A 27,541-nucleotide genomic window follows, 5' to 3' on the forward strand; every position below is an offset into this window, starting at 1 on the left:
GTGTGCCCTTTCTTTCTCTCCTTTGTAAAGAACAGGCTTCTGAGAGTTAACAACCAAACATGACACACTAAGATAGAATAAGATAAAACAGAAGCTATCACATTGAACCAACAGGAAAGAATGAACCCACAGGAGGAAAAGATCCCAAGAGAAGACACAAGAATTAGAGACCCTCTCATTTGCACACTCAGGAATCCCAAGAAAACATTGAACAGAAAGCCATCATAGATATGCAGAGGACCTGGTGCAGATCCATGCAGTCCCTGTGTGTGCTGCCTCTGTCTCTCTGAGCACAGCTATTAACAATGCCCCGTTTCAACTTATTCAGAAATCAGACAGGAGCAAATATGCTCTGAAGGGTTTTGAAATCTGAATCCCGGAATCCAGTAAACATTAGAATAAATTTTCTTACTTCTCCAAAAATGGTACACAGCTAGTAGTATCGTAGGTGGAGTGACTTGAAATTACCTCACCGCCTCCATGGATATCTCGGGGTCAGGGTGAGGACTTTCTTTAACATGTCAGAGAGAATATCGTTCACCCTAGTAGGCCAAGTGTACTATAATAAGACACAGTTACTCTGTTATTTACTAATGTTATGTAAATGAATGGGTACAATATGTGCCCCATAAAATTTTCTTTATCAAAGCAAGCAAAAACAAACAAAAGCAAAAAACAAGCCAGAAGAAAGAGAAAAAGAGAGAGGGGTGGGGGACGGGATGCATTGCCTCAAATCCAGAATATATCTCTCAAATCCAGCCCTTCATGTTCTATCATATACTTTTTGGCTGAAGGGCTTCACTCTTCTAATGCAGGCTCAGGTAAGGATAGGATCCACTTTTTCTGTTTTATTTTATGTAGTATTTATGTGTATAAGGGCATCTTTATCTGGTATGGCATTAATATTTACTGTTTTCTGTAGTTTATAAATAGATTTTGTTCCACCTCTGATCCAGAACCATAGCATCTATGTTATGTAAGTCACTGTTTATCCTATTGGTCATATCTGTGTAATCCATTCTAATTGCCTGAAGAAGATGCTAGTTTTGAAATTGTAGAACTAAAGATATTTCAACTAGTGTTAAATACCCTGCGGAAGTTTCTGCATAAAAACTCAGGTAAATCCCAAGTGATGGCTAATATCAGAGAGTATATAATAAATGTCTTCTCTGAATACCGTTTGTTTGCAGTTAGAAGTTCAAAGTCGTTGCCAGGGAATAACATTGGACTATCAGCACAGTAATTTTTCCTGTTCTTGCTGCTTTGTTGACACATCCTCTCTCTGTAGCACTGGTGGAACTGAAGCTTACTATGTAACCCAGGCTAGCCAGACGTGACTATACAGTCCAAGTGAGCCTGTTACTCACAGCAGCTCTCCTGCCTCAGCCTACAGAGTACTGCAATTGCAAGCATAAGCCGTGTATCTAGCTGAATACATGTTTGGGTAAAACTAAGTCCAAAGCAATGTTCAGGGACTGGAGAGAGGGCTCAGTGGTTTAAAGCCTTTGCAGCTCTTCCAGAGGAGCCAGGTTCAATTCCCAGGACCCACACACAGTAGGTAGGTAACAACTGCCTTTAGTTCTAGCTCCAGGGATTCTGACATGTCTGACCCCTGTGGACCAGCCACCTGCACTCCCTTGTACACACCTACAACCTTGTACATACAAACCTTGTACATACAAACACACGCATGCACATGATTAAGAATAGTAAAATTTGAAAAACAAACCCTTTCAAATAGACAGGGTTTTATTAAATTTATGCGGTGTATTTGTCGTTCCTAATATCTAAGAGAAAGGGGTTAGCATGTGAGGATTTGCGCTGACGCATGTTGACATCTGAGCTGATGTATTTTCCGAGGTTTCGCATGATTAACACATCATGCCTTAGATTAGCTCCCCAAATGTTTAAGCAAAACATATGGAATAGTACCATACAACGAGGAGAGTGGACAATTGGCTTATCTTGCCCAGAATGACAGGGTGCACATAGTGGCTGTACAGATTAACAGTAGCATCAGCTGGTGGCATGCTGGCCGACCACTGTGCATAGCCATTTATACAGTAAATGTTTTATAGACTCGCCCAGTGCTGGAGTAGTTCTAGCAGAGCATCGTAAGCCTCGCTAGTGCCGTGCACCGTGCCCCCGTGTCTGCGCACAGTGCGCTATTACCCAGTTACCGAGCTTCAGGCAAGGGGCTGGAGGTTGAAGTACACAGACACACAGACCTTTTAACACTGGTACCAAAGCCCCAAGAATGCCCCTTTCTTGTGTTCAGGGGCAGATTATATAGAGATAGCCACGCCCCAGCCAAACCCACCAGAAACCACTCTCCTGCCATCAGGAACTCCTGAAGGTCTTGTGCTCAGAGCAGCTGTAGGCACTCAGATCAGGGGATTACAAGAAATTCAGGATCTGGGGTCTTGCTGCTCCCAACAGCTAGTACAGCCTGAAGAGAGTAATTCAATTTGTAATCCAGGATCATGCTTAATAAACCTCAGAGCTCAGATTTGAACCCACGTCTGTTACTGTTATACAGTAATTTCACTCTCCAAGGATTGCTTTCTTTTCAGTAATGGAGAAAATTGGTAATCGCCAAATATAATTGTATATCTTTACTAGACAAAAGTGAGGCTTGCTACTATGGGAAGGCTTGATGAGCACAGAAGATGGCTTAGAATGTGCTAGAAGGCAAGACTGAAGAAGCTTCTAAGCCATCTCATGGAATGGGAGAAGGCAGTTCAGCAAATGGTGGGTGGGGGGCTGCAGCAGATGGGCACCCTGTGTGTAGATCCAGATTCAAACAGTGTGGAATAGTGGGTCTCAGCCTTCCCAATGCGGCAACCCGTTAATACAGTTCCACAAGCTGAGCTGACTCCAACTATAAAATTATTTTCATTACTACTTTACAACTGTAGTTTTCCTACCGTTGTAGCAAAATACCTCTGCTGATGGTCTTCGGAGGGTCACAACTACAGGTTGAGAACCACTGTTGGAGAAAATACAGGAAGAGGTAGGGGATACAAGGGTCCAAGGGCTAGGAAGAAAAGTGATGATGTCTAGAGATGAGGCGCATCCCAAAAGACCTTGAGTGGACAGGAAGGAAAGGTCATTGAAAACAAGAAAAAAAGAGAGAAGAATATACTGGGGGGCAGGAGGATAAGAGGATGTGGAGTGGGGGCACGGCCGGGGAAGGAAGATGGCGTGTGGTACAACTGTCTCATTCTTAGACATCTCTAGAACACAAATGTTGCTGTTGTGCCGCTGACAGTGGAAAAGGAAGTGCGTCTGATGGGAGAAGAGGGCAGAGTGATTTAAGCAGGCTCCCATCTCTACAGTGCTTTTGAGGGGCAGCTGTGCTTAGCACAGCTGTGGTGGCCATGCCCGGAACGTGTTTACAGGCAATGAACAGAGCACTCTTGTGCCCAGCTGCAACACAGGAAGGCTCATCGGGCTCAACTCCTATTAATTCTTTGCCTATTCATTATTACAGTGACCTTAAAGTCCCTGCTGGGCATTCAAGCGGAGTGTCGTGTGTCACACTCTTGGAATTCCATTGTAGTTCTGTGCTTACAAACTCAGGGAACTTCTACCCAATTTGTGGAAACAGGGAACATTTTACATGAAACTCCTAGAGCAAAGGCTTCCATGCTACTGCCCAGAAGATTGTCACCAGTGCTGTTTACACATGGGAGAAGCAGTGTTTATCCTTCCTGCCTTATCTTCTCTGATTACATTTTCTAATATATGCCAACTTTAAATGTGTGTGCACAGCACACTGAAACTCATGGTCAGTACTACACTCTCCTAGAGAACAGGCCGTAGTTTGAGAGCTGAGAATACCAAATGTTCCTTTGTGGACTGTGGTTCCAACTCCATGTCCTTGAGCATCTAAAGAAAGCTTCAAAGAGTTGATAAGATTAAGGGAGCCTAATAAGATAGGGACTCATTTCTGTGGCGGGTGTGGAGTAGTGGTTTTCAACCTTCCTAATGCTGCGACCCTTTAATACAGTTCCTCATGTTGTGGTGACACCAAACCATGAAATTATTTCCGTTGCTACTTCATACTATAATTTTGCTACTATTATGAATCATGTAAATATCTATGTTGTCTGGTAGTCCTTAGGTGACCCCTGTGAAACGGTCATTCAATCCCCAAAGGGTTGCAGTGCACAGGTTGAGAACCACTGATCTAGAGTGTAGCCGCCACCCCTGTATGAAGTAGGACTGTCTTTACTAGGTGGTGTTGTTGAGAAAGCAAGTTGCATGCAGTTGGAAACAGGGAGAATTCAGCAGAATGGCAGTTACACATTTTGTGTTTACCCGAGAGAAGATAAAGGAACAGAAACTAAAGGGCAAATGCCTAGAAGAACATTTGGCAAGATGGCATGAAAACAGTGCCCAAGCTAAGTGAGCCGTCTTGTTGGACACACTGTAAGAGAAAAATCTACAGGAACATGTGGCCAGTAGTTTTGTTACTGAGAGAGGAGGGAGGTGTCTGAGGGCTTCATTTGTCCCAGCCTCAGGGAAAAAGGTAACCATTGAATTTGTCCTGAATTCACTCCAACACAGCTTGGATGGGAACACAGAAGAGGTCTGCACCCACCTTACTGGCTGGTGTCCTAATCACTTTTACTAAGTGACTTGAAATTTGTAGAATATGTTAAGAAGGTTAGTTCCCCACTCCCTCCACCGCTGCCCATGACAAGAATGTGGAGACCTCCCAACTCAGGAAAACTACTCAGGTCTGTGAAAAAGGTTTGATTTCAAGATGGAAAAGCTGTGTTGACCAAGGTTATTCAACCTGGGGTGTGCTATAGGAGACTCCCACTTGAACTGTGGCCTTTGACATACAAACACAATGCATACTTTCCATGGGTACACACAAATGTTAGGGTCACACAAACTGGTGGTTTCCTCCATCTTTCCTCACCAACTTCATCTCCACCTTAGAGTTTTGGCACTTAAGTGTGGGAGATATTGATTCCCAAGTCCTTGATTTGTTTGTTATACTTTATAATTATATCTTATTTCTACCAGTTTCTTCCTGGCGTTTAGAAATCAAATACATTTTCCTACACTGACTTCATTTCTAACAACCTTGGTAGATTTCTTTACTGCGGTTCTTGTTTGAAAGGGGTTTTGATTTTCTATTAGATCTACCTATCATATAAGAAACTCATCTTCTCAGGACAATCTCTGTGTCTTTTAGTTTGGTTTGGAGCATTGTTCATGGCTACAACACTGATGAGAATGCCTTTGGTGGAGATTGCTTTGTCCATGTCACATTGAAAGTTTCTAACAGTGCCCCCTGAGGGAAGACTTCTGCTATAAATTTTTCTCAAGATTAAGATGTATACCTGTGGTGCCTCCTTGTTTCTCAGTTTCATTGTGCGTGTGAGTTGACTTTGTCAAACATTTTTTTCTTCATAGTCATGGGGATGACTCATGTACCTGCTCATTTCTTTTTGCTAATGTAATGAAGTCTTGTGGTTGAATTTTTTTTAGATGGGATGCCCAGCTCTCCACCGTGGAATAACTCCCTCTGTGCTATATAATACAGTGATATGTGATACTTTTGGCCTCTTTATTGCTGGATTTTATGATATACACATGCCTAAGATTTTAAAGCTGTGATTAATACTGTGGCTAGTTAGTTTTCTGTCCTGCAGGCCACTATGCATCACCACCACCACCACCATTGACTTTTGTTATTGTTGTTTATTTATTTTTGAGAGAGGGTTTCTCTGTGTAGCCCTAACTGTTCTAGAGCTCATTCTGCAGATGATGTTGGCCTCGAACTCAGAGATCTGCCTGTTTCTTATCTGTTTCTTGAATTATGCATTTTATTGAAAGGTTTCTTTGTTTCTAATAAACAGATGATTTTCTAAAATGTAAGTTCTAGGTGCTTTGGTAGCCATTCATATAGTGACTGTGTGTCCTTGGGTAAGGCTGCTCTTTAATTTCTTTCCACTCTGAGCTGCATCTCATGTGGAACAGTCCCAACAGTGGCAAGAATAATGCAGGGGGATGGCCATGAGTTGGATGCCAGCTAGGACTGTGTTTGAGTTCTGGGCTGGTATGATACCATGTCTCAAAAAATTAAAAAATAGATAAAAGTAAGATGCCTTACCATATTTACAAATTGACAAGGAAAACAAGAACAAATTTAAAAAGAAAATGCATATTTTTACTTAAAGTTTCTTGTAGGCTAAAATTTAAGACACCAAGTAAGTAACTGGCTACTAAAGTATGAGATTGTTGTTTAATTTTAGAAATATCTATGATATACATACTATTAATAATACTATTTCTTTGAGAGGATATCATAGTCAGATTGGTTAAATCAGCTCCCCTAATCCCTTAATATTAGAGTTGGACTAGAGCCCAAGTTAGTTGGCTTATAAGTCAGTGATCATATGTACTTTTCTAAACTGAGTACCAGCAAGGAAAAAATAAACCTTTATTGGTAATGTCTAGCATAAGAGAGTCAAAAGTCATATTAAAAGCTATAAATACTTGGCTTTTAGGATTTTTTCCTCATCAATGACCCATTTCCACTTTTAGTAGTGGTTTTACATTTTTAATTACTTTTTTATTTTTTTAAATTATAATTATATCATTTCTCCCTATCCTTTCTTCCCTCCAAACCCTCCCATATTCTCCTTTCTTGCTTTCAAATTCATGACCTTCTTTTATGTTACTTGTTGCATCCATGTATATATGTATAAGTACATATATGTATATTCGTAAATGCAACCTGTTTGATTCATATAATGTTATTCGTTAGTCTATGTTTTCAGAGTTGAACATTTGGTATTGAATAACCAGTTGGGGTGCTCTTCTCGAGGGAAGACTATGTCTCCCACCCTCAGTGCTCCATAATTCCCTCTAGTTCTTGTGTAGGCGGAGGCTTCCTGGGCTGTCCTCCATCCACTTTAGCATGACTACTGTGCCAGCCTTGATTATCTCATGTTTAGCAGACATGATGGTGAGATTTCATGAGTGTAGCTTTTGACATTTCTAGGAGACACCGTCTCAACAGCAAGCTCCCTATTCTTCCAGCTCTTATAGTCTTTCTGCTCTCTCTTCCTCAGTGTTATCTGAGCATAAGTATGAAAGAGTTTTCTAGATGTATCCATTGGGACTGGACTCTGCGATTCCAAATTTTGAGTGGCTGTGCTTTTCTGTAATGGTCTCTGATGGAAAGAGAAGTTTCTTGATGAGGGATAAAGATTACACTGATTTATGAAGATTTAGAGCTAGGAATCTCTGATGGAAGAGACTATCTAATGATTGTCTTATTAAGCTAACACTATTTAAATTCCATGCTGAACTTAGAATGAATGAATTTTCTTCATCTCTCTTACTGGTAGTTGCCTGGATTTCCTCCTAACATATATTATGTTTTTCTCTTAAACTCTAATAACAATGTCCTTTAGATTTTCCAAAAGGTATACAAATTTGCTTAATATGAAGGAACTGCACATAATTTTAATTATATTATGCAAATATTATAAAATTAATATAAAAATACACATCTCAATGGACAAAGATTTAAAAAATATTGATAATCATCTGAAAGAGAGGGTAAGCTACTTGCAGTTTATTATTATTGGTGAAATCATGAGTATTTATTTATGGCGTGTGTATATGGTTACAAATATGTGTGCATAGTGCATTGTGGGTACATGTGCTGACATGGAAACATGCATTGTATCAACAGGAAGATGTCAAATGTTCTGATTTCAAGCTCTCTACCTTCCTCTCTTGATGCTGTCTCTCCCTGGACCTGAGGCTTTCTATTGCAGCTGGACTGGTCATCCAGTGAGCTTCTGGGAATCAAGCCCTAGTCACTTCCCAATGGGATTGCAGGGCAGATAGCTGTGCCTGGTTTGGGTTTTGGTTTGCTTGTCTTAATTACTTTATTTATTTATTCATTTATTTTTATTTTTGCTTATTTTTTTACTGTTATTGAGGATCTAAACTCAGGTCCTCATACTTAGATAGGTTTATCTACCCAGCCACATTCCCAGCCCTGAATACTGATTATTTACCCAAGTCAGCCTCAAATGTGCTCATCTGTAAAATGTGGCTAGTACCTGAATGGCAGAATTATTAAGAATGCTACAGTTCAAATACATGAACATAAGATATGATACTTAATGGCCTCAGGGCTAGCTTATTTTGCTTCCTCTGAGATGATCCAGCATTTCTCCTCATTTCCTCCAAACAAAGACCACAGGAAAAGTTCTAGGTACTCCTACTGCAAGGAAGTACATCCACATATCCTTTATACATAAAGGGGAAACAAGGGGTAGCAAAGTCTCAGTCCAATCGGAAGCTCGGGAGCAGACAGGTTTTAAGGACTGTGCAGCTCTGTTCGTCCTGTGTTCACATCCACAGCCCACGTTCTAGGGCCCCATTCACACACAAAAGCATGAAAACCCACAAATAACTATCTCCGTGTTCTACACATTTCCCCGTCATTGTCTGTTCCCCGGGAGAGAAGGGTGAGCTTAGAAATGCCTTAACTAGTGACTCATTTTGAAGAAACTTAGGCACCAAGCCATGATGGCAGGAGACTTAGGCAAGGTGCAGTGTGGAAAGGGTTTTGTTGGAGGTTGGTAGCTCGAGGAAACCAGTGTTGCTGATCTTTTGACAAGTTCAGTGCTAATTGATCTTCATATAATCTCCTCATTAATATCTCACAGATGCCTTGTCGGGTATGCTCTCAAGTTTAGCAGAATTTTATCTTCAAGTTATATCTATTAGAGATACACACACATACACACAAATACACACACACACAGATTTGTGTGCATCCTGTGTTTGAAGGAACCTTTTTAAATTTATCTAATTTTATAGCTATACCAGAAATACCCGTGACATGATGACTGTGTGGCAGGTCTCGGCCTCGGATAAACTGACACTCACATGGTTTCTCCGCAGCATGTTTAACTGGACGGTGCCCTTCCTTTCCCTGCTGGCCTGTGTGATTCTGGCCATAGCCACGGTGGCTTTGTATTTCATTCCTCTGCGGTATATCGTTCTGCTCTGGGGTAAGTCTGACATGATCCTTTTGCTAGCAGGCAGTTCCAGGTAAGGACAAATTATTCATTTTTAAAGTACGACCATAAATGTTAAACGTGCTCTTGTTACCAATTAAACATGAGATTAAGGAAAACATTTGGGGAATGAAAACTTCCAGGACCTTTCCGCAAAGGCCAGTTGTGTAAGGGCTCAACCTGGATATTTATAAGCCCTGTGCAGAATCACAATCAAATGAAACTGTGATCAGGCTTCCTATTTCCCTTTAGGCTTCCCTGTCGTAAATCCCCTCGACTAATATATGGCAGTGCCCTAGTAACTTTCCAGAAGTACTGTTGTTCAAACGGTAGGCAAATACCTGCATTTTGCCCTTTATAGACAGTAAAAATGGGTCTGGCCACCGCCTTGCTGCTTCTGACACACTTCATTTCGACTGCAGGGAAGAAATAAACTAACCTCATAGTTAAATCCAGAAGCAGTGGGGTGAGGGATGGACATCTGTGGGTGAAAGAGGAGGCGGGTATGGTTTGCAGAGGACCTGGCTTGCCTGCATTAACTTTAGCCACGTGGAGAAAGCAACAAGAAAATTGGTCAGGTTGGCACCCATTTCATGACTAGATTTCACAGTCAAGCAAGCAGCTGGACCAAATGGAAGCCTCTTTGTGAACTCCTACATCTTTGCTGGGATGACGCATACCTACGTCATTGATGGAGAAGCCAGGGGCCTTTGTCTTAGGCCTGTTGCTGAATCCATCCCCCATCCTCATCATTTCCTGGGATCTAGCACATCAAGACATTCAAGGAAGTCCTGAAGACAAGAGACTGCTGGGATGCATTTGCTCGTAAGCAACAGCAGAAAGCCGGGAAATGGAGATAAAAGCTGCAGCCTTTTCTAGCGCCATCAAGCAATTCTACCAAGGTGGGGGTGGTGGATGGAACCTGCTGATGAGAAAAGCCAAAGTGGACATTTGGACATAAGAGGAGTTATTGGAGAAAGGAAATAACTCGTAAGAATACAGAACAGCAAGGAGTGTGTGTACAGAGGGTAACAGGGTCATTCTCTATATTATTTAGGAGATGGAATTTCTCTTTTTTAACATTTTTATTTATTCTTCTCTCATACCATACAACCTGACCACAATTTCCCCTCGCTCCACTTCTCCCAGAATCATTCCCAGTCCCAATATCCCACCAGAAAAGAACAGGCCTCCCAGTAATATAAACTGAACATGGTATAACAAGATACAATAAGACCAGGCATAAGCCCTCAGGTCAAGGCTGCATGAGGCAGCCCAGTAGGAGGAAAAGGGTCCCCCAAACAGGCAAAAAATCAGAGAAATTCCCACTTTCACTGTCAGGAGTCCCCCCAAAACATCAAGCCAACAATCATAATGTATATTCAGAGGACCTAGTGCAGACGCATGTAGGCTGTGTGATCGCTGCTTCCGTCTCTGTGAGCCCCCATGAGCCCTGCTTAGTTGACTCTGGAGGACGTGTTCTCGTGTCCTAGGAGATGAAATCTAGTAGACGGTTCTCTCCATTGTAGCCAGTCAGAGTAAGAACATATTCTAATTCCCTTTAATTCAGGGAGTTTTGACTTAAAAATATTAGGCATGAATGAAGATCAAGTGTGAAGTTTGAAACACAGCTGCATTGTATAGCAAGCATAATTTTTTTTCTTTCTTCATTGTTCATTTTCAAATTCAATTTTCATTTACTGTTTGCGCTTAGATGTTATCTTCTAACCAGAAGAGACTGATAATGATAAGCCTTTGGCGACTGCCTTGTTCACATTGAGTTGAATGCCATGGTCAGCTGTTAAACGTTATACATAGTTGATTATTCTTCTCCGCACCTTTTGTTCGACAATTAAGGCTGAAACAGTCTTTCCTGTATTTCCTCAAGACATGGCTTGCCTGAATCATATGAATACCCTCATCTCTAGATGTGTAAGTTCCATGTATACTGACACAGTATTTGCCTCTAACCTATACTTATTCTCCCTTGTCTTTTAAAACTTTAGTAATCACCTGGATTACTAATATATAATACTATATAAAATATGATAAATAATTGTCACACTCCATTTTTAGGGACCGGCAAAGGAAAAGCCAGCCTTGGTCCAGGACAGACATTTCTTTTGCTAATATTTTTTGATTCCTGGCTCTCTAATTCAGGGCTGCGGAGGGAGTTCATATATGAAGAGACTACATGGTTCTGCTTTGTCTTCTGATTGTCGATTTTGGCAATCGGTGCCTCTATTTTCCCAAATCACTTTGACTTCTGATTTTATCTTCTTGTATCTTAGCAGCTTTCTAACATCTCTTTGAATAAACTTAATAAAAGATTTCTCTACCTGGCTTTCAGTTTGTGGCTGATATTGTTAAACAGCGCGAAATTCTTTCTGCTCTTATTGCCCCAAACAAACCTTTCTAGTCTTTTATTTTGGTTGCTTAGTTCTACATGATAGACAATAGTTGATAATTTATTGATGAATTTATTAATTGGTAATGGAGTCCAAGGCTTAAAACATCAATACATAGTTGCTTGCCTCCTCTCCTTATGCAAAACACACATTGCATTTTGACATATATTCTGCAGTTCTATTATAATCTCTCCTTCCTCAAGTTAGTTATTACTTATGAGTTAGGTATTAGTTAGCATAAGCTCAGAGAATACTCCTCTCTTACATGTTCTTTAAGTGACTAAATCCTCTAATAGACTCACACCCTGTCACTTAGAAAAAATTACACATGCACACACACACACACACACACACACATACACACGCGCGTGTGCATCTAAAACGTTCATTGCTCCTTCTAACTTTGTTAAGGTTTCAATGTCTTATTCTTAAGATTACCCGTTAATTTTTGTTGATTGCTAAGCCAGATGAATTAGTATCAAACACTAATTGATGACTTCATCCCTTTGGAAAAATTAACCAAATTTTATGCACTAGATTTCATATTTTATACAGTAAATACTTTTGTAAATGCATTTCAAGCACAGACATGATTTGACATAAACCTATGAAAACAGCTTAACTTCAGAACTCCCATGGGAAATACTACTGGACTCAGAAAATTCACCATGAGGTTTTGACAGGTGAAACACTGCTCTTATTCTTTGGCTCTGTAGTGTGTAGTGTAGACATCTGGGTGTAAACACTATGTAAGAAACAGTTGGAAATAGGAACAATTGACTCTCAATGTTCATAGTTGTATTCTTTAAAAGTGACCTGCTGTGGCACCCACCACTTCTTTATTTTAGAAGCAGGACTAAGGGAATTCTCACCAAGGGTCAGTTATAAAGAAATTCTGAAATTGTCCTTAGGAAGCTTTTCTACCAGTCTTTGCTAACTTGTAAGATACACACATTTCTGGAAGTCTCTGTGGGACTTTGCTAACCTGTGTGATATATACAGTTCCAGAGGGTCACACAATTTCCACTCTTCAGTCTAAGGCCTGCTTTTTGTTCCCTATGAGATGTTTCCCCTAATTACTTTGATTCTTTTCTTTATCATGGTTGTGCCATGATTATCCATTTGTTCTGGTCTCAGACACTTCCGTTGTTGCAAGGTAGATAGAAACTCTTCATGCTACATTTTGAGTCTCTTGTAAGAAGAGATGATGACCCACCCATCTTGTATTTCCATTCAAGAACATGGTATTGTCACAAGAAAGGAACTCAGGATTTGAGAGGATAAGCGTGGCTTCTCTGACTTAAACTCAACCAAAGTGCTATAGTTGGGACTGTGCACAATGTCCTCAGGTATACTTGATAGGCAGTGACATTCTATGCCATGTGGTTGTAATTGTGTCATGAAAATGCAGACCAGACACAATTTCTCCAAGTGATTTCTTTTTCCCTATTGGAGGCCTCAGCTCCATTCACTGATCTCTTATGTTGTATGGTCTGGGACCACTCACCAATAATTTTATTACCAAATGTTCTACCCTAAAATTTGACTCTTCCCCCGCCCCTTGACTAACAATATTAAGAACAGAGAACTATCTGTATCATTTCAGTTGAAAAAAAAAAAGAAGAGGTGGTGGTAGCACATGCTATTAATCCCATACTTGGGAGGCAGGGGTAGGCAGATTTCTGTAAATCTGAGGCTAGCCTGATCTACACGAGCTAGTTCCAGGATATCCAGGACTACACTGAGAAACCCTGTCTTGAAAAGCAAACAAACAAAAACATATCTAGCATTATGAGTAGTATTCACTGGATGAAGATACAAATTCCATGTTTGGATATGTGCTCCTGAAATAGTGCCTATGATTCACAGTGGCACAAAGACTTTTTTTGTCACTGTCTCCTTGGGGTATTACCTAAGTGGCATCTACAGTCCCAATTCCAGTTCTGCTCTATTGTTGGTTGATTGCAGATTAGAACGTCCTTGCCTCTATTACTCAACATGGTTTCTGTCATCAACCCTGGAAACCAGAGGGAAAGATTTTGTTACAAAGATTGGGTTGTTAAAAATCTTGGACCCGGGAGAACTAAGTGATATACCTGCAATCACGGTTAACACGTTAGGAAGCTAGAGCGGGAGCCCAGGTATGCCTGTCCCTTTGCTATTGCCCTATTACCCCATAAAGTTGGCCAAGAGGTCTGTGATGTCCTCTTCATACTTGATCTCACATAATAGACAATTCAGCAGAATACCTGAAATTGTCAAACCTAAGATACCTTAAAAACGAGCTATGCCTCTGAAGCATGCAAGCTGAATACCTTGTGATTTTTATTCCAAATGTTTCAAACGTAGTCAGTCTCACTGCGTTGTGGACTCCTTCTGCCTTTCTGGGTGCGTCTGAGCCGCTGTGCAGGTTTGTAATCTTCCCAGTGACTAAGAATGCAGTGTTTTGATCGGCTGTGATATTATCCCTGCCTTGCTGTTCGTTGCAAAGGCTCCAGATGCGCACACTATATATAATTAACAATAGAAGATACATCTTTTCTCAATACGTCTTTGTCTCCCTTCATCACTTTGCCTTGTCTGTTTTTCTTTTGCCAAAGAGCCCATGCTACAATTAAATGTCTTTAGAATAACACAGTGAGAGTATTTTAGTTTAAAGGAACGCTGGGGGGGAATTTTAGTTCCAAACACGAAGCTTGCTGTGGGGGTGCAGGGAAGAAAGGCAGAGTGCAGCTTTGACTGGAAGGAAAGGGGGAACATTACTGAGATCCTACCCTCGCCCAACCACCAAGCCACCATTTACTCATGAACAATGGCCTGCTCCCATTTGCAAAGCAGATGTAAATCTGACCCCCCAAAGAAAGGACTGGAGGAGGCATTGTGTCAGGTACAATGCCATGCAGGAAGTCTAGTCCTTAGATGAAGGCAAAGTCATATTTAATGAACAAAGGGAAACATCAAACCTTTTATGTGATGGGGACTGTTGAACTTGGCTTCTGAGTAGGAGCCATTCAGAGCACAACTAAGCTGAGCTTTCATTCAGCATCATTGGGACAGGCGGGCCTTCAGATACGATCCTTGTTAAACAAGCACCCTGTGGCAAAACTTCAGAAAGCCACCTAGTCTTTCTGCTTCTAAAACTCAACATGAAAAAAAAGGGGGGTTGACATTTGGTGAAAAGACTATAGCTTATGAGATCTGGATAAGGCAGAGGCACCCCAAGGAGCAGAGTAGAAGACAAAAGAAGGATGGGAGGAATCTCTGTCTGCAGAGGAATCCATGTTCTGGGCATGCCCAAAAACTCCATATGCACGACCAAAGATTGACAAGAGGCTGCATGGTCACTTGGCATCTTGAACATTGAAGCTCATTCTAATTGCTACTGTCCCCATGCGAAGTTGCTTGGACAAACACGTGTGGCAGCGTTGCAGTCCGTAAATGAAGTTAGAGACCACAGCACGATAATTTTCCAATAATAACTTTTCACAGTTTCTGCCAGCAACGTGCAATCAACATGTCAAGCTGTGTTCTGCGAGAAAAGAGGATCCCGGGAAAAGGAGTAGAGGGAGAGCGGTTGCTGGAGTTTCTTTCTATCCACTGAAGCTCCCACCCTCCTCTCTCCGCAGCTATGTTTTGTCCGGAGCGTCCAAGCAGGGACTTGTGTTGACTAGTAAAGGGCTTTTCCCATCTGGGACATCTGTCTCCATAGCAGAGGAGGCTCTTAGTCAGTGCTTACCCAGAGAGCCAATCGGTTCCCCCATTTCGGTGCATGTTTCTGCAGTCCTGCTGCTGGGATTGTAATGGGATTTTCACAGCTGAAGAAGGCAGAGTCCCCTTTTCACAGCACGGCCCTCCGTTGGTTCAGGAAAAAAGTTTTTGTGAATGATGTCCCGTGACAGCAACCTGTGTAAAGCCAGAAGTACAGTGACTGTGTTCACACTAACTTTTAGTTGTGAATGTCTCTCCTTCTCCCACTCAGGCATGTTTTCAAAGATAGATGATAGATAGGTAGATAGAGATAGACAGACAGACAGACAGACAGACAGATAGATAGATAGGTGGGTGGTGAGTGGATGGATGGATGATAGATAGACAGACAGACAGATAATGGATGGACGGATGGATGAATGGACAGATGGACGGATGGAGAGACAGACAGATAGATGGGTAGACAGATAGATGAGAGATAGATAGATAGATAGATAGATAGATAGATAGATAGATGAACAGATGGACAGACAAACAGAAAGACAGATAAATAGATGGATAGATAGATAGGTAGATAGATAGATAGATAGATAGATAGATAGATAGGTGGGTGGTGAGTGGATGGGGAGACAGATAACTGGATAGATGGATAGATGGGTAGATATGAACAATAAACACATCATATTTTTGTTTTGTAGGCATAAATAAATTTACTAAGAAGCTTCGAAATCCTTATTCCATCGACAATAATGAGCTGCTGGACTTTCTCTCCAGGGTGCCCTCAGACGTTCAAAAGGTAGGTGATGATTGGTCACCACCCCCAGGGGCAGCAGATTGAGTTCTTGCCAGTCCTAGAGATTTGGACGGGCGCATGGCGGTGCTTGTGTGAGTAACTGAAACGAGGACTCAGAAAATCCCTAAAGCATTCTTCCTGGGAGGTGGTGGGGGAGAAGAGCCAGCCCTTCGTCCAAAGGATATGACGACTGGGGAAAATTATCCTGCAAAAGAGCTACTTAGGAACAAATCCGGAACTCATACTGAGTAGCTATGGGCTGCAGCATCGGTCCCCTTTTGATGGCTTGCCTCCCTGAAGAGACTGAGATGAGCTCAGAGGAGGCGCCGGAGATCCAGTGCTGAGAGACACTGGTTATTTTCTTAGTTCTCCAGATGGCGGGCATTTTCAGGGAAAGAGGAGACAAGAGGATTATTCTCTTTATTCCTTTCTTGCCCCAATTATCTCTTCAGCCTGCCCTCTCTCCTCTTTCCTCTAAAGACTGAGGAATGCTGAGGGCAAAGGCCCTCGGTACGCTGATCCACACAGAAGAAGTGGTGGTGGGAAATCAAATTGGAGATCAATTGCAAGTATTATTCACAGGTAATGCTCACTTAGTCCAGCAGCGTCCCAATTTTGTGGATGCACAGAGATTAACAAAGGCAACGGTGAAAGGAAGTCCCAAAGAATGGCGGCCCCATCCAGGGCCCTGCGAACTTGCCTGCACCAAAGCCAGAGGAAGGCAGGCAGGCTGTCATTTCCACTAATGGAGAAGAGTGACCACTGAATAGGTAAAGGGGGATAGCGTGGCATGAAGCATCATCAAGATGATCAAAGGCACAGCCTTTTCTTTTCGGGGAGAACCCCAATTCGAGTATCGATTTTCCTCATGGAGCCAATGTAGCGTAATTGCTTTCCCAGTGTCTTCAGGTGGATTAGAGACACACGGGGCTGGAGGTCTCAAGGGCCCCTCCCCACTTCATCCACATTTTACAGATGAAAATGGACTCTGTGGTGCTTTAAAAAACCGAAGATAACGAACAAAACAACAACAACAGAAAAAACTTTACATGACATAAACCTGTTCAAATCAGGGAACATCAAATCTGTTCTGCAGGTACATTTACTCTCTAGCTTTACATGGCATAAGTGAGAAATAATAGCCTGGCCTTTGTGTGGTCTGCATTAAGATTGACAGTTATAGTATCTTCTATTATCCTGGGGGACTTTGACGAAACGCAAGATGGGAAGGATATATTTGTCTTTTTGTTTATCTGGTTTTGGCAAAGCGTAGGCTAATGTAAGTATAGGTATGACAACCTTGGGGAATTTGGCAGAAATGCTAAAAGTAGGGAGCACATGTGTCCGGTAGCATAAATGCATTCTACCCTCAGCCTACCAGAGCTACACATGAAAACACTATGCTTGCAATGTCCCGTCACTAGGGTTACAGTGTGTGAGTTCATACAGCATCTGTGAATAGACATTCCCCATCAATTCCGTCTCCCCACAGTCCTGGCAACAGCCCTTGGAGTGTTCACCCAGGTATACTTGGTGTATTTACAGAGAGATACGTATGATAACAATTTGAAAGAGAGTCCTCCACGCATTAGCATGAGTGCCCCTGTCCCCACCCTTGGTGCCTTTTAATGGCAATGACGGTGTGCCTCTGGGGACTCCCCAAGGGCTCATCTTTATCACAGATGTTCCAGTCATTACATTATAGTCAAGTTAATTTTAAGACATCTACAGAAGTTTGGGGCCTACCATCCATTTCAATATTTTGCCCTCCCTTAGGTAAAATTAATGACTGTAAGAGCCTGAATATTCCTCCATCGTTGTAGTACTTTAAAAGGACTAATACTCAGTAAGCTGTCATATCATAACATATTATCAACAATCAAAAGAAGTAGTTATTAGGTTATTTACGGTTAAAAGCTAGTATGAGCAAGACCAAGATCAGGGACAGCAGTTCCAGAAGCCCATAGAAGCCCATGCATCCCATTAGAGAAATCTGCTTTTAATACTTTGGTTTCAAGGAATGATGCATGACTTCTGAAAGCCTTCCTGCAATTAATCCCCTCCATGGTCCTGTGTTTAAATAATGATTCATTGCCTTTGAACCTTCCTTCCTTCCTTTGCCTTGCCGTGTCCTCGGGGAGCCATTAACACGCTCTGTGGCGAGCTAGGGTTACCTAACTGCCAGCATCATGTCTATTTGTTTTCACAGGTGCAGTATGCAGAGCTGAAGCTCGGTGGCAGCCACAGCCCACTTCGAAAGAAGCGGAGTACCGTCTAGGGCTCACGCGGACTGAGGACCCCAGACTCCCGCGTGTAGCTGATCAGACCTCCGTTCGGGTTGCTCCAGTGGTATGGAGGTGCCCGGAAATGGGTGCTCTGTGCGGCTCTCTCATCATCCTCTACTCTCTTCACATCTATGGACACACACACACACCTGCACATATGTCCCCATGCATGGGTATCCTGATGCCTACACAGTCAGCTCAACAAAAGTCACTAAGTCTAAGACTGTGAGAGTCTCTCATCCATTTGTAGGAAGGGCATAAAACAAGGTGTCCACAGAGCTGCACTCTGTCCGTGAGAGCAAACAGGAGACTCACCTGATTCTAGGATGATGCTGAACTTATTTCAATACCGTCAGCAGATTTTCACTAAGATACAGTAATTTCCGTCTGGAGCTGGTGTGGCTCACAATCACAACAATGAAGAGGCCAAGGCAGGACAGTTGCAAGCTCTGTGCCAGCCCAAGAGTTGTAACATTCCAGTCTCTGCTCTGTTACAAAGCTCTGTCATAAAATGCGGCAATCCACAGAGGTGGGGTTCTTTCCGGTCTCACCCCCACCCCCCGCACTTATTTCAGATTATTCTGCCACTGTTTATCTATCCAGATAATGTGCATTAGAACATGAACATTTAGTGATGTCTAGAACTAACCAAAATATATTGGAATCAGCAGTGATTCCTCATGTCATGGTCATGATTTTGATGACCCTTCAGTAATGGTTGCCAGCCTGGATGGCATTTCAGCTGTTGTTGCCAAGGGGTGTCACCGAAGATCCCAATGAAGAATAAGGATTTAATGATAGTATTTTGTTGCTGTGAAAATGCCATTTCCTCCAATTTCACTTTTTGCTTATTACCAAAACCAGATGTCAATATGCATCCTTGCAGAGATGATGCGGGTTGGGGGAGACTAATTAGTAAATTCAGGAAGTACTTAGGAACAGGAACGTAGGAAGGGACTTACTTAGAGACTTGGTGAAATACAGTCATTTCAGTTACCCGATGTTTTAAGCAGACAGTTAACATGCTTTTGGCTGTCTGAATTTGTCTTTTGTTTTTCTGAGGATCAAAATAAGATAAAGACAATACAATTTCGTCTCAAAGCCCCGTTCATACAAAACAACCACCAAAAAGTCCTCTGTAAATAGCGTGCGTATGAGTCCCGAGCTCCTAACAACTCCACAGCACACCCTGGGAATTTGAAAACAATTAATTTTGTGCATGTAGAAAATGTATACAGATCTTATTGTGTTAAAATTATATATAAGCTTTAAAATCTGTATTTCCTTGACACATACTTGCTATGTGTAGGTTTGTATATATATATACAGTTATATATTATAAAGAGAAGTTGAAGCGAAAAATGGAATTTACTTATGTTTTCTTCTTTCTTTGTTTGTTTCTGCATTGTAACTTAATAACCTTCTAACAAAATGTTTTATGAAAAATGCCAAAGATTCTAAACTTTATCATGTCACGTCTGTTTTTCTTCATATTCTTCTTCCTGGTTTCTTTGTGGCAGAGCCCGATTCCTGCATGATTTGATTTACTTCAAGTTAATGAAGCTGGCTGGAAAAGAGCCTTGAAGAGATTCTAAAAGCCCCAGTAAATCTGTTAGTTGTACATACAATAGCTACTCGAGAACATCTTTGTCTAACCAGTTACTCAATCTTCTGTGTAAACAATACCGCATTGTCTTATTCCTGTCATCCAGTTTATCATAGTCTGTCATTTAGTAATGACCCAAGGCAGACATCTTTAAGCCGACGTGTGCGATCTGATCAGTCATTGGAATGAAAACTTTTGGGAGCAAAATACCCCTTATTTATTTAAATGTAGATCCCATCCTTCATGACTGTTCTTTTGCTTTAGAATTTCTAAATGAAATAATTTACCAGACAAGAAGGTATCATTAGTGAGGATTCTTTTTTTCTCTAGCCCAAATAGAACTCACAGCATTAAATTTAGGACACAAATGCCAGCTGGTATTTGGGAGCAAGACAGGGCCAACTTCTCCTAAACTCTCTACTGAAGACAATCACTAGTTGATTAAATTGACATTGCGTGTGAGAAAATGAGTGTCTTTTGGAAGTGAAATGTTAAGATTTATATAATTGTTATAGTTGTACAGGTCTAATCCTTGCAGACTCTGTCTTAGGCCAGGATCTCAGAAAATGATAAATACTATAATTTAATACTTTATTCCATCTTGAGGAAGTACCTGTCACAAACTGTGGACAGAACTATTGCCCTTGTATGCATGACACCAAAACTATTATGAGTTTCCTTTTTCTTCCACCACTATTTGATACACAAAAGGAAGATTTATTTTAGCCCAAGATCTTACCAACTTCTTCAAGATCTTTCTTCTTCTTCCTAAGAATTTTGACAATTTGCACTTCTGGAAAGCAGTCCTATGGCATGTCCAGATTTGTCAGCATGACAGTTTGTATGCTTTGGGACCAGTATTGAATAACATGCATGCTACTAGAATAGAATCACTGCAGTACCACAGCAGTGAATTTGATAGCTGATCACCACTCTAAAAACAGAAGAGACAAATGAAACTAAATTCCCCACTCTTCAAGAGTCCAGACATAAGTATTTGAAGCCTCATTCCCTAGTGTCCCCAAATGCCTTACATTGACATCTGGAGCCTAACCCTTAAACTCTCACAGCACTTCACACAAAAGACCAGTGTAGTGGGATATTTGTAATCTGTGTGAAAATGTTTTGCTATGATTGATGTAATAAAAAGCTGAATGGCCAATAGCTATGGAGGCAGTATAGGTGGGACCTCCTGGGACAAAGAGGACTCTGGGAAGGAAAAGGCAGAGTTGGCAGTCAGCTATGGAGAGAAAACGGGAGGTACAAGATGGAAGAAAGGTAATGCCATGGGACAGAAGAGAGATTTAAAACTGTGAGTTAATTTAAGTTATAAGAGCTAGTTAGGAACAAGCCAAAAATATTGGCTGAGCTTTCATAGTTAATAAGAAACCTCCAGGTCATTATTTGGGAGCTGGCTGGTGGGATAGAGAAAGACTCAACTCCTTACTGGCAAGTCTTTAGAACATGAATCTTATTATAAAACTTACTTAGAAGCAGTACCAAGAGCTCCATTTGACCCCTCAGATTTGATTGAGCCAATACGTGAATTCCATGATAAAAAGACTAAGTAATTTCTCTTTTACTTGCAATAATGTAACTACCATCTGCTTCTCTGAGTGGCATGATTTTTTCTCTCTCTAGAAGCTTACTCACTGTTTTATCGGAGTGTATTTGAATAAATTATGTATTTGTGTCTTGGTAAATTATTTTGTTAGTGCACCACTGTCTTTCCTATGTTGTTTTGCACGGCATCTGCTTTGTGACTAGCAGGCAGGTAGCATACGTAGTGTGGATACTCAGAATGGAGGTCCAATCACGTCTAGGAAAAGACGGATGATAAGGTGCAAGATATAGCCACATTAGACAGAGTGTGTGAAATCCACTTAATGATCTTGGAGAAATTTGAAAATTGCATATTCACACTATTTGACTTCAAGATAATTAAGTGGAAATACTAAAGTTATGTGAAGTGTTCACAGTTCTCTTTTTAACCCCATACTCCCATTTATAGCTCTACCAAAATATCTTAAAGACTTGTCTCCTGGACTGGGGGGCAAGGGTCTCCTTGGATATACTTGATTTAATGTTTGTACTTTTCTCTCATCTCCAAACCCATAAAATGTAGTCACTCAAGGGTCGATGTGGTCATGTTTCTATCCTGATGGCCATGACCACCTTGCAAGTCAACTGTCTGCCGTATCCCACATATGCAAATGGTGTCAGTGCTGGCAGTCCCATTGGGCTGGGCTAGTCTTCTTACATATATCCCTTTCACTTGTGATCTCTCCCCCTAGTATTTCTGACTAAGTAAATTCTGTTCTTCAAGTCGTTCAAAGTTCTGCTCTGGTGATGTTGCTTTTGTCTTTATGCTATATGAGTTTCTACTTCCTTATGCAGTGTTATGGTGAGGGCATCAGCTGGTGAGTTTGGCCGTGTTAACAGTCCACATCACTTATGAAAACAATCTTGCCATCCTGAAGGACCTTCATCCAAATTACCTTCCAAATGCCCTGTCTTCAAGCACAAATATCCGATAGGTTTTAGGAAATGAATTTTAGAGGATTCAACCGAAACATCAAAAAATCTTTACTTCTATTGTAGGGCAAAGCTCCCACAGGCCTTGTCCCTGATATTCTCTCCAGAATACGCCAACATGTAAGTCACTCAGAAACATGGATCTAACAGCACAATCACAGACCTTTTGTGTTTGTGTCTTTTCATATGTTGCTATTAGAAAAAAGTAATAATAAGGATAGATTATTATTCATATCCTGGATAATAATTATTACATGAAGTAGAGAGCTTATTTTGTATGATATATATGATTTCTGGCTATGTTAATGTCAATCCATTCAATTATATCATGTCTTATATTTGAAGGCATTCTTATAAGGCAATAGAAAAAAATGTAATATTTGTGAACTATAAAATGACCTTTTGATTCTTCTCGTATTTTCTTGTAACTTAGCAGTTAACATACTAAACACAGATTGATATACATGAGCAGAATAGGCAACATTCCCCTAGTGGAGTCAGATAGTAAATAGCTACTTTCAAGCAACTGACTGAAGTTTTATAAAACTTGTGTTCTAGTTGCAGTGGGTGGCTTAGCAATTGGGAAAGTACAGAGAATAGTTCTAAGTCATTTGTTGTGTTCCTAAAATAGACTAATGGTGCCCCAGGCTTATGTAGCATTGCACAGTGAGAGCAAATAGCAAAGTCTAATTGGGAAGTTATAAAAGAAAATGAGGAGGAATTGGCATCACTGGGGAGAGAGAGCAGAGTCAAAGATGGCTGTTTGATTCAAGGAAATAAAATGTACGTAATTGCTAGTCTTTCTCCAAGTCTAGGGAAGTAGTGTTGATCTTTTGCTATGGAAATTAGTAGAGTGGGAACCATGGGTGGACTATGGGAGTCAGTATTGAGGCTGAGGAGCCTAAAGAGCCTCCAGTGGCAATAATAAGAAGGTAATAATGATAGCCATAGTGATAATAATAATAAATAATGAGAAGGTAACACTGTGTGTAGAAAGTGCTCAAAGAAGAAGCATTCCATACCTAGGAAAAGTACATTTCAGGACTGTCACTCTAACTGAGGAAAGCCTTGCTGTCTCAGAAAATGGGTCTTGAAGACAGCATTCAGACATGTAATCATGAGGTGGTTAAGAGTGTGGATAGCCGAGTTGGCTTATTTGGTAAAGCCCCAGCTGTACCAGCCTGAGGACCAGAGTTCAGAGTCCCACCTCCCACATAAGAGTAGGATATGGTGACCCATGTCTATAAGGCAGGTGCAGGGAGATAGAGACAGGGTGGATCCTTGGAGTTCACAGGGAAGCCAGTTCCTGGAAATACCAGATTCATTGAGAGACCTTGTTTCCAAAAGTAAGGGTGGGTGGCACTAATGAGATAGCTCAACAGATAAGGTGTGCGTGGCCAAGCCTAGCAGCCTGAATTCAATCCTAGGGCACACTTTGTAGAAGGAGAAAAAAAAAACAGCTTCTATAAGCTGTTCTCAAGCCTCCAAATTTGTAGTGTGTCACTCCTGGGTCTACCAGCTCACACAGTAAGTAGATGAAATGTAGGCAAACTGTAGGAGGGGTCAACAGTAGAAGAAATAACCCAATGTTGACTCGTGGCTTCCAAAGACAAACATACATGAGCATGCGTGTGTACACACACACACACACACACACACACAAACACACACACAGAGGGAGAGAAGAGAAGGAGGAGAAGGCAATTAGAATCAAGGGTGATTCTTGTGAGGAAAATAACTAGCTGCATCATGAACTCTACAACAACAAAAATATCCATATGCGTGTGGCAATGTCAATATGCGAATGTATCTAAAAGTATCTCTGTTACGGTTTGCCCATCCTGACCATATCCACACACTTATGGAAGCAGTGGCTGAAAATAACAACTCCTGAAAGTATGGTGAACAGCTCATTGATGATTCAACAGAAGCTGAAATTCCAGAGCAGTGCTGTTAAAACAGGCTCTTCTTTTGCATGAAACTGGCTGAACTTTCTTTACATGGAAATGATGGGTGTTCCGGGACATAGAATGTTAATATTTTGGGGGAACATATCAAATGTCAGTGAGGTGCTTTAATAGAAATAGATACAAAAATTGTCAGAATTCTTTTTAAAAATGAATATAAAAAAACACCAATCTTGTACAAGGTTTCCTAGATTATATGCAAATAAAAGTATAACATTTACCCACACATGTTATAAAGAGAGTATAATCCTCATTTCCAACACTTCAGGATGTGTGTGTGTGTGTGTGTGTGTGTGTGTGTGTGTGAATATAATAGTATTCAATAATCCCCTTGATGAGCATAGATGTGGGAGGGAAGGTATAGAAGTCACTACACAGAAAAGATGAGGAAAGATAGATGATCGATTTATTTGTTAGAAAACTGAGTATATGTAAGTGCAAAAGATTGAATGCACTTCTCATTAAAATAAGTGCAGAAACTTATTAACTGATTCTAAGACTATATGGGAATGCAGGATTTCAACAACAGATAAGTCAGTATTGTAAAAGTAAATGCTAACCCATAAGCCCACTGTAACTAAGATAACGTGTCATGGTCACAAGAAGTGAAAAATAAAGAAGTCAAAACCTGTGCTGATACCCACATATGTGGTAAACACTTTGTCTTAGGCTGTATCTTTTCAGTGCAGAGAAAAAAAATCTTTGTAAAATGGTGTTGGGTTATCTTTGTATTAATATGAGTAAAATATTAGCCCCTTTTCTTACCCCATAGAAAAATATCAATTTATCATATATAAAAGTGGAAGGCAAAATAAAAACACATAAGAAAATATCTTTATGCCATATAATAAAAGCAAAAATGTCTTAAGCTATAAACAAAATGTCAATTCAAAGGGAATACAATAGTGCTTTGGAGAAGAGTAGAATTAACTTTTCTTTAAAAATAATGATTTAAGAGTAAAAAGAGAGGTTATCTTTATGTTCTATTATTTATTTGTTATTATATGCCATATGCTATTACTGTTATTATTTTTATATATGGCCTAATAAATGATTTGTATACAGGATATCATGAAAAGTCAAATATTTCAGAATAAAGATATAAATAGGTATTTCCTAAAGTGCCTACCCAAATGGCTAACAAGCATAAAAGTTGGCCAACACTTTTAGTTATCACACAAATAAAATTTAAAATATCAAATACAACTATGTAAACACAGTTACCTGGGAATTTAATTCATGCTACTCCTTTGGCAAATTTGATGTTCAGAAATTTCCATTAAAGTTGATCACACATGTCCTGTGCCCGTTCCCACAAGACCACCGTTTGGCACATAACCACATAGACATGCATCTGTCCAGCCATTCACAGTGCCGCTACTTGCCTCTTTCATAAATGAGAAAGCCCATTTCCTTCATTATCTGTGCTGAGGTTGTTGTAACTGTTAAGTGGAATAGGCAGAAATTAACTCTACTGTGGTTACATGGAGCACTATGAATCTGCTTCTCAACTACCAGCCCGGGGCGACTCAAAGATAAAAAGCTAGAAAGTATGATTTCAGTTAAGCCAAGTTAAGATACAGGTAAAACACACCCCAGAGCATGGAAGTTGGAAAGCAGAGTAGGTAGGCTAAGACCGTCATGATTGACTGAGCCTGCTCTCCGACTCCTGGGTATTCATTGTTCTAATATTTTGGTTCCCATTCTAGTTACATAAGCTTATTTACTTTATAAAATGTGTTGATCTGCACACTTAGGACATAATATCTGCACTTCTAGTTTTATTTCAAGAAAAGTTATAGGACAGTGTTGTTCGATTTTACGGATAAACTAGGGCTAGTCATCAGTATTCAGAATATGAAAAGAGCCAGTTGTAGCTCTTATATTTGGAATGTATATCAAGTGGCCAAGGCAAATGCACATGTAAAGACACTTTAATTTTCTGAGTGAGTAATGGAAGTCATTTTAATGAACCAGAATATTCTCACACAGTCTTATCCTTTGTTTGAACATTTAGTTCAACTACAAACAGAAATTACTTTTCATTCTAAGGTATTTACTATTGTGATCATAAAAGTGACTTCCCCTAACTGGGCACCCAGTATACCAGGTAAAATTTCTTGGCAGGGGTGAGTGGGGTGGGCTGGGGAGAGATTCTGATGTAGCTCAGTGACACAGCACCCACCTAGCAGGCCCAAGGCCCTGGGTTGCATGGTCAGGACTGAAATGCAAAAATCCTTTCTTAGTCTGGGGATACAGTTTGCTGTTGATTAGCAGGAGCAAACAGGCAAATAAAACTTCAGCATCTGTTTCAGACGTTTCTGTCCCACCTGGTTCTGTAGCAGTTCGGTCACAAACACACAGAGGCCTACATTAATTATAAACTGGTTAGCCTATTAGCTCAGGCTTCTTATTAACTCTTATTACTTATATTAGCCCATAATACTTGGCTGTGTTAGCCACGTGGTTTGGTACCTTTATTCAGAGAGGCATTCTCATCTCTGTGTTTGGATGATGACTGCAGACTGAATCTTTCCTCTTCCCGGAATTCTGTTCTCGTTGCCCTGACTCTACTACCTGCCTGGTCACCTTGCCTATATTTCTTGCCTGGCTCCTGGCCAATCAGCATTTCATTAACGCAATACAACTGATAAATCTTTACAGGGTACAAGATCATTGTCCCACAGCAAGGATCTAATGTGTTCCATAAACTTTCTCACAGCTTGGCATCCTTGGGGCTTTATCTCTCGCATGTGTGATTCCTTTGATCCCTTCCCCACCTTTTCACAAACTAAAGTTTGTCCAGTAACAAGGCTTTAAAACCTGTTGAGCTCCTGAGGAAGACTGTGCTTTTAGGAAGAAATAGGTTACACAGGACAAATAGGTAGACACACACACAAGATGCACCTATATGTTTCTACACATGTGATCATCGTTTTTATATTTTGCACATTTCCAAAAAATTGAATCCAAGACTACAAATAAAAATACCAAGAATCTAAGTTTTTGAAGAAATACACCGTTTGCCTTTTGTTGCCTTCCAAATCATACCCGCAGCTCAACCTCACTAGGCACTCAATGCCAGAAGGCAACGCATCATTATTCCAGCCAGCTTCTCTCTCTTGGGGATGACTTTATTATATGATACTTGTTATGCCCGACAAATTCCGA

General features: G+C 40.7%; 1 protein-coding gene across 2 annotated transcripts in view; it reads left to right on the forward strand.

The window, feature by feature from the left end:
• Mctp2 (multiple C2 and transmembrane domain containing 2) overlaps nt 1–24,586 on the forward strand; it is a 221,977-nt gene extending 197,391 nt beyond the window's left edge. For both annotated transcript variants that reach the window (XM_041638380.1, XM_041638456.1), the window contains 3 exons: nt 8,953–9,062; nt 15,883–15,980; nt 18,187–24,586. In XM_041638380.1, the coding sequence (XP_041494314.1) occupies nt 8,953–9,062; nt 15,883–15,980; nt 18,187–18,255 (277 nt within the window). In that variant the 3' untranslated portion in view covers nt 18,256–24,586. The remainder of the gene's footprint in view (nt 1–8,952; nt 9,063–15,882; nt 15,981–18,186) is intronic.
• Nucleotides 24,587–27,541: the final 2,955 nt, after the last annotated feature.

The sequence above is a fragment of the Microtus oregoni genome, unplaced genomic scaffold (genome assembly GCF_018167655.1).
Source record: "Microtus oregoni isolate MIOR12 unplaced genomic scaffold, Mior012 000000F_ref0000247, whole genome shotgun sequence".
NCBI lineage: Eukaryota > Metazoa > Chordata > Mammalia > Rodentia > Cricetidae > Microtus > Microtus oregoni.